At 38.4% G+C, this 8271-nt stretch overlaps 1 protein-coding gene across 1 annotated transcript in view; it reads right to left on the bottom strand.

The window, feature by feature from the left end:
* Positions 1 to 8271, bottom strand: part of LOC104403598 (non-canonical poly(A) RNA polymerase PAPD7-like) — a gene marked incomplete at its 5' end in the record, with an annotated part of 28157 nt that overhangs the window by 13924 nt on the left and 5962 nt on the right. The window contains 2 exons of the mRNA XM_010011796.1: positions 7121 to 7293; positions 7555 to 7655. Of these exons, the coding sequence (XP_010010098.1) occupies positions 7121 to 7293; positions 7555 to 7655 (274 nt within the window). The remainder of the gene's footprint in view (positions 1 to 7120; positions 7294 to 7554; positions 7656 to 8271) is intronic.

Genomic DNA, 8271 nt, shown 5'->3' with positions numbered 1-8271 from the left:
CTTTCCCTATTCTGGCCTTCTCCTTTATATCTGCACTAGCATTTGACATGCGTATAAGCCAACTCATACAGGTGAACCACAGAAACGGTAATCACCTTGTTACTAGCTTCACCTTCCAAATCAGTTTGCCACAGGATTAGGTGAACACTAGTGCAGAAAAGCAGAAGCAGCTAGTGAACAGAAACATCCCTAGCAAAAGCATCAAACTACTGGATTGGCTTAGAGAAGTGTAAAACCACGCTCCTTGGAACACAGAGCAACACCAGAAAGCTTCAGCCATTTCATAGTTTGGGGCCACATGCAGGAGCAGAACTTCAATGCATGCCCTTGAATGCATGAATGGTTTCATGCCCCAGTGTACTTAACTCTGCATGATAAAACAACATGCTTCCAAGGTGATTTCACGGATTACACACACCCCCATCTCATTTCTTCCACATCAGCTTGTGCCATTTCCCCTTTTGGTGGGTGGAGCCATAACTTAACTATGCTGTAAACAAAGCAGAATTGAGATGAACAAAATTTTTACTTCTATAGGCAGACATGGGATAGAGAATTTGCATCAACTCTTGCATCAATCAGCTGCACCATTTCCACTTACTAGCCTATAAATGATATAAAACAGTCTCAAGTAAAAAAAAAAAAAAAAAAAAAACCAAAAAACCAACAAAAATCAGCAATTGGCTGATTCTTCTGCCTTTAAGTCAACTGCATTACAAAAGGAAAATATTTTGGTCATTGTGCTTACAGGAGGGGAAAAGTGAAAGAAGAGATATAGTACACACAAGCAAACTGAAAAATATGCAGCCTTCAAAAGCATTAGTGTTTGTTTTTAGAGAAAGACAATTAAAAGTGTAATCTAATTAGTACCTACCAAGATTAAATACAAGCACAGTACGCCTTTAACATCACCACATTACATCCTGCCAGGACTGACTGTGGGCTTATTCCATGTTTTATCAGTATTCACTGTATTTCAGACAAGCCATCTTTAATAAAGGTCCCAGAAGTATGTAATTTCAAACTTCCTTTGTTACCACTAATGCTTTCATTTCACAGGCTTTCAATTGGTCTGTATTTGTACTGTCTGTACAGTAATATTTCAAGTTAGCATTTTCCAAGTTAAGCAACTATAGGATTCATAATGCAAGCTGAACATACACCACACTAGAGTATAAATACTGAATATAGGTTTTTCTTCCATCCTAAAATGGCTTCAGTACCTGTTTGGTTTTGGGGGGTTTTATTTGTTTTTTTCTTACAGGGTAGGGAGTGTTAACGTATGGCAGAATACAACTAGCTTTTGGCAAGAGAAAGTACTGTGAGCTTGACTTACAAAACTGTGTGCTTCTCTCCTTACTTCACTAGCACCATAGCAGTAAAAACCAGTTTTATTTGCCAATTTATACATTTGCTCTTTACCTTTTGCTGCTTAGAATAACTTAGTAACATTACTTCATAATTTTGTGTTCACAATTGTTCCTCCTGCAGCTCTGCATAAACTTACTTCCAGTGGGTTAAGATAAAAGACTGCTCTAGCAACTGAGACAGAAGAACTGCAACAGAGCGTAAGACAGTATAAAACAGCACATGGTCAGAGATATGGGTTTAAAAAAAACCAAAACCAACCAAAAGAACAAATGTGAGACTATATGGTGAAAGAGGAAAACAGGCAAAAACAGCACTGGAAAAATTTGTTCTCCTCTGTTCTATAGAAACTGTCAGTAACATGCACTGCAAGAATAGGAAATAAGAGTTATAAATGATTTGGGGCTTAAACTCTTAAATGCCCCAAATCAAATGTCAATGAAATGCGTTTCCCTGGTATTATCAGGTTGTCTGTGTCTGAATGCTCAGGGGTTGCCCACTGGCAACATTTGGAGACAAGCTGGCTGAAAGTCAGCACTTCTATCTTTTTTTAAAGACTAAACATTATGAGGCCTGCTTTTTAGAGCACTTACCTCTATTTGTTCAGGATGGGGAAAAAAAGATAAAATCTGCATTCTTCTGCAAAAAGATGATCCACTATCTATACATATATTTGAATTGTTACTTTGGTTAGGACATGTGAATATTCAGGCATGTAGAAAGAAGGAAAATCTTTGTAGCTCTTGCTTTTGGACAACCCCGGGCCACCCCCCTGCTCCCTCTCCCTACACACACAATTTCAACTGGAACCCTACAAATTAATCAACCATCAAGACAGATTTAACACCACCAGAAGAAGAGCTGTTACAGTAACTATTCTGAAGTGTCTGTCCCTCTACTGCAGATGAGCACATGCCTTACACCTGCAGATTTAATCGCTTTAAAAAGCTCAACATTTATTAGGACAAGATACATCACATACTCCATCACCTCTAATGGTGAACAGGGATGTACAACAGTTCCTGCTAATAAGCTGAAATTCATAGTCTTTGACTATTAGGAAGGAAGGGGAGATGGTGATAATTTCATTCAGTATGTTGAGTTCAATACTAAGCAAGGACCACTGCAGAGCAAGGAACAGTTTTAAAGTCAGTGTGGATCTTGTATGCATTCAGCAGAATGATAGGAATAATGAGTATTAATATACTATTCTCACATGTAAGCATCTGATCAAAGTACTGAATATGTAGTATACTTGAAGACAGTGCAAAGACACATTCCACGAAACATGTAAGGTACTGCTCAGCGTATCCCTTAGCTCATGAGAGCAGAACAGTGGGCAGATTGAGCACTGACATTCTGATGGAAGATTGTTATAAAGCCTGAACAGCAATGGCTACAGCTAAGATCTCAGGAACAGTCGGAAAGAACATACCGTAAATGTTAAGATGTTAAAGAGAGGCAAGGATCGTGTTCTCCCCCAAACTAGGCTACATTGGTACTTTGTTCACTGAAACTTCAACTACCTTGACATAGCTGCATGGTCTTTAGAAGTCAGAATTCTCCACAAACTAATCTCGTAGAAGCCCAAAGAACATTATCACCAGAAACACTAAGATAAGGTATGTGAAATTTCTTGGATCCAAACTTCTAACAGACAATTTTGAGATTCTGTGCTGGACTGGATACGAGATTATATATCCGTTAGGTAGCAGAAAAGAGCTTTAAAACTTTCCTATAAGCCATTACATCTGTTACCGATATGCAGATACCCCTGTCACATAACATGCTATGCTTTATTTGGCATAACATCATCAAAACTGCAGAGCATATTTAGCACCAGGAACTACACCAGACAAAAATGAGACTGCAAAAACATACCTAGAATTATTTTTTACTTGGCAGAGACTGTTTATCAGGCAGCAGACATTCTCCAGCACTACTCCAGGACTTTCTGTGCTAATAAAAAGCAGCTTTCCAAAATGCTTAAGCAAGAAGAAATCCAGGTCACTAGTTACAGAGTGCAAGTCTAGAACAAAAAAGCACTTGGGAGGGGGGGAAGGAAAAAAAATTGCATTTTCGAGAGTAATTTGGTCACTGCTTAGGTTCTCAGACTGACACCTGCAACTAGTCAGAACAAGTAGAGAGCTGGGGGCAAAAACAGTTCATTTAATCTGGTTTCAGATTCTCATAATAATCACTTAGCTTGATGAAGGTTAAAGCAAGGTTTCCTAATGCCAGAGGCTTATTTTCTATTGTGGAACAGTTTGCAGCAGTTTTTAGTATTTTGCAACTTACCTGTTTGCATGAGTAAGTGACGAAGACATACTGCCTTTTTGGCAGGCAGCATACGGTATCTTAAATACCTGCACAGCGGAATATTTCATTTAGAAAAGACTTATGACGTAGATCAGTTTGCTAATTACAAGAATCCAGAGAAATGTATGATAATTGGATTCCTTGTATCCATAGGTTATTTCCATGTTCCTCAGTGTTTGCTCCAATTGTTAGTACTTATATTTTTCACAGAGCTGAGGTAACAGGGTGGGAACTTCAGCACTCAATTTTGCAAGGAGCTGCATTAGAAGTGTCAGTGAGAGAGTCAGAGCTCTGTACTATGTACAGTAAGACAAACCCATAAACTGAACAGCTATCTCACTAATAGTGATACCAGAAGACAGATTTCTCTCCTACACAGTCTTTGATCCAACATTTACTAGCCCTCATGAAAGCTTTCTTTTGTGACTAAGATTTCACAGTTTGCTAGGACACTTAAGAAAGACAGCACAACCAGAATTTCATCAGCCAGGCAGTGCTAGCATACGGCATTTTGTAAATAGCCTTGCTGCCTTGGAAAATCCATAAAAGGATGCGGATTATAGGAATTATGATTTAGCCTCAGATCAAGCTCTTCATTTTGGGCTGTGCCAATAGCGGCCAAGAAGCGTGTTCCCCTGCAAGCTAGTCCTATATATGCAGAGATGAAAGCAATCCTCCTCCTGAACTTGAGCCAGTGTACTGAAGAAAAGTGTATACCTATAAAATATACAGGGGAAGAGAAGGCTGTCCTTGAAGGAGGCAGCTCTCCTGTTCCTCACTGGTACAGAAGTTCTCATCTTCAAAAGGATACCATCAGCATGGTCCCCAAAGGAAGGAAGGCAGCAGCATGAATGGAAAAAACTCAAGGTAGTAACTTCAAGCTCTTACATTCTGAGTATGTACAAAGATCAACAGGGTGACTTCTAAGTGTTAGATCTGGTTTATGGCAATCCACTCTCCAGAAAAACCTACTCCTTTTCATTGCTCTATTCTGACACCTTCTCTCCTGCTGCTCAAATGCATAACCGTTGGTATCTCTGAACTGCCCGAAAGTCCAAGACACCAGGAGCTTTGTCTATTCAGCTGCTGAGCCATATTTACAGAATAAGGCAAAATCTGCAGTGCTGCCAGAACTTCCAGGAAGCAAATCTTTAAAAACCATACAGAATGCTATATTATAGCCAACTAAATTGATCACTGTTATAACCAACTATTAAACTATAGGGTTTAATAAGAATTCTAGGATGACTATGAGCTTTGATAATGCCTGCATGCTTAACATACAATGTTAATATTGCTTTCAGGACATTTTAACAAGTATGTGCAAGGCCTCCGGACTTACGGCCAGTGTACAGTGATGCGATGATTTCAGAATATAGTTACCTCTGTGCTAGAGTGGACAGCTGGAACTTCAGTAGAAGCTGAAGTTCAGGAGGGGCAATATGACCAAGTAAAGTCACAAGTTGCCAAGCCTGTTTCCTCTTCCACAGCATATGTGAGCTGGCTTCAATTATATTGGGAGGCAGATCTCAAAAGTTAAGGTGCAGCTGATCACTATTACCAGGGAAACTTTAGCAGTAAATTGAAAAGCAAATACACTATTATCAAGTCTCTACTTCGACAGCTAGGATCTTGTAGTTGATACACAGCAAAAGATACTCTGCAGTCACACAAAATACATTTCAAGAAACAGTATCTTGATGCAGACCTTGTGCTTAAGGTGAACAGTGACATCACAGGGATGAATATTTTGCTATTAAAATAAAACCTTAATTAATGGGAAAAGATCAAACTGTCCATCTAGGATCTCCCTGCGTATTGCATTTTCTTTATGATCTATACCTTGCTTTCAGTCTTCAGTATCGAAAGTGCAGAAGATTAAATTTAAATGAACACAGAATCATTCCTGAAGAACAATCCTTCCACAAGATCAGAGCTAACACTACATGTAACCCTACAGTGATGAGATGCACCATTTTCATATTCCCTTGTTCTGAAGGTGGTACCAACGTTCACCGATTCATACCTATCTGAAATGCACCAAAAGTTTCGGCATAAATCTCAGTCATCGCATATGCTAGATGTTCCTTTGCTGGAACCTGCATACAGTATTATGCCAGATCATGCCCACAGACAGGCTCTTCAACTCTGACAGAGTTGCATTTCCATTTACTTTGTGGATGCCCAAACTGACTGCAGGTCTTTCTTGTGAAAAAGAAACTCTCAACCTTTCACTAATTTCTCTGGCATCAGGCAATACAGTTTCATCTTCAATGTCAGACAAAAAGGGACTAAGGGAAGGTTACAACCGCTCACTACCTATTATGCTGGGAGTGCAAAATATTAGGTAAATACTTGCATTTTCTCCTAAAACTTATTACAGCAAAATCCTTCTCACTGACATATTCAAACCAGGATCACAGCTAGCAGTATCACTGGCAAGCATCATGCTGTTCTTTTTCCATTAGCCAGACGGTGCAACCAAAACATCTACCATATTCACTGGAGGAGGGAGTGAAAAGACAATTCAACACAGAAAATTCAATCATATAAATGCACTGAAGAAAGTAACCAGAACAGATAATGAAGGCACTTGTCCTTCAAAAGTTTAATTCCATATTAGACTAAATTTTTGAAAGCAGTCAAGAAACAGATACTTGGACCTCTCTTGGCATCATCCAGTTACTCACTATTGTAGTTAACTGAACATTACATCTTGTTCCAGTTAATACCTCTTCAGTAGATTTACAATGAGCACCTCATGCCATGCAATGCAATTTTGTGCTTTATAATCTGCACTGCCCAATTCTGTGTTGATTTTACTCTATGCTGAAACAAAAACACCATACAGAATCTTAAGACCCTGGGAACACATCTGAAGAGACTACAGCCTGCTCTTACAGTAAGTTACAATAAAGCCCAGCAATTATTTTCAAACTGCACTTTCAAACAAGGAAGCCGACAGCAAGACTTTACATACGAAGGCCCCATTACTACTAAAACATGAACTGACTGCTTGCCTGAATATAGTAAGGAATATTATTCAGCATGACATGATGTTCATGTTTCATCTAGGGTGTGGGGAAAAAGGACCAGAATTTGACAACTGGAAATTTTGCTTGATGGGAAGATTTATGAAGATGGGTTTTTACTCTTCTACTTAATTAGCTAATGTTAACTTGGGGTTTTATGTTTTCATTACATCTAACTACTACCACAAAGAGTACCAAAGATTTAGGATGGAATTAAGACCTGTTTAATTAACTGAAATAATATTTTATTTCAGTAATTTCTCTGAGTAGGGGAAGGTATTACTTTGCTGTAGCAGCTTAGGGATAGTATCACATTAACTGCTGCTGTACCAGTAAAGGCTTTGAAGAGTAAGATAAACTCCGCTTCTTGTGAGTTTAACCCATTAAAAGACAAAGCTTACAATGTCACTGCCGGAGAGTGATGATACAGAAGAAGCAGATGAGCCGGAGGATAACTGTTGTGTACTAGCCAGTGACAAAGCCAAGCGCTGGTTGTAAGATGGTTCTGAGTCTCTGTTTTGTTGCTGTTCTCCATTGCACGGAGCTATCTGGTCTCTTATTTTCAACCTATTATCTGTTAATAAAAAACACAAGTATCATTTCAGAGCACAGAATACAAACACATGGGCCTCAAAGTCTAAGAAGAGTTGCAATTTTAACAAGCTAACTGAAAAACAGGCTCAGAGAAAACTAGCCTTGGGTTAGAAAGTTACAAATTCCTTTTATTTTTTCCTGCATTTCTGAAAGTGATTAATTTCAAGGCACGAGTACTCTGAATTACATCAAATTCAAGAAAAAATTTTATGTTGGTTTCAAAGACTCCTGCTATACCTACCAAGTTCAGGTGATAAATTAATTTTGCTCCCCCACTTCTTTTTAATCCAGGCCCTGTAGTCAATCACTTCTTGGGTCACTTTGATGATTCTACCTAATGTGCTAAAAAAATTTTTCAATTAAGTATTAAACAAAGACTGTTCATTACACATTTGCACGCATTTCAAAAAGCAATCAAATTATGCTAAAAATCAGTTTAATATATCCCTAACCAAAGAATCCTTTTGAAATTTCATTTCCTTAGCACACCATTTAACCCACTGATGTGTCACAATTTTTAAATTAGTATGTTACTTATCTTTTACTATACTAACATGCAAGCCCTGACACATAGGTAAGATTTTTTACTTTGTATTTCTAAACGGAGCACATCTTAATTATCAGGATCATACATGCAGATACTAGTGTACTTGATAAAAGCAATTTGCAGGTTCTTGCATTTCTCCATGCAGAAAATATTTTTTCCACAGAATTTGGATTACAACAGTTACGAAACGCACTGAAGACATTAACCTCCCAGCTCCTCAAGCTATGAAGAGCTTCATTAGTCTTTGCTTACAGATTTGCAAGACAACTTAAAAGGTGTAAGATCCCCACAATTATAAAGGAAGTACCATGGATCGTGAGGTAGTGGAAGCAAGAAACAGACTGGCTCCAAAACCAAAGTTAGAATTTAAGAAAATTCTTAACAGCAAATGGTACAGAGAAAAAGCCCACC

Source organism: Nestor notabilis, unplaced genomic scaffold (assembly GCF_000696875.1).
Source record: "Nestor notabilis isolate BGI_N333 unplaced genomic scaffold, ASM69687v1 scaffold26563, whole genome shotgun sequence".
Lineage (NCBI taxonomy): Eukaryota > Metazoa > Chordata > Aves > Psittaciformes > Psittacidae > Nestor > Nestor notabilis.
The sequence above is the reverse complement of the archived record's forward strand: the minus strand, read 5'-3'. Positions and strand labels throughout refer to the sequence as shown.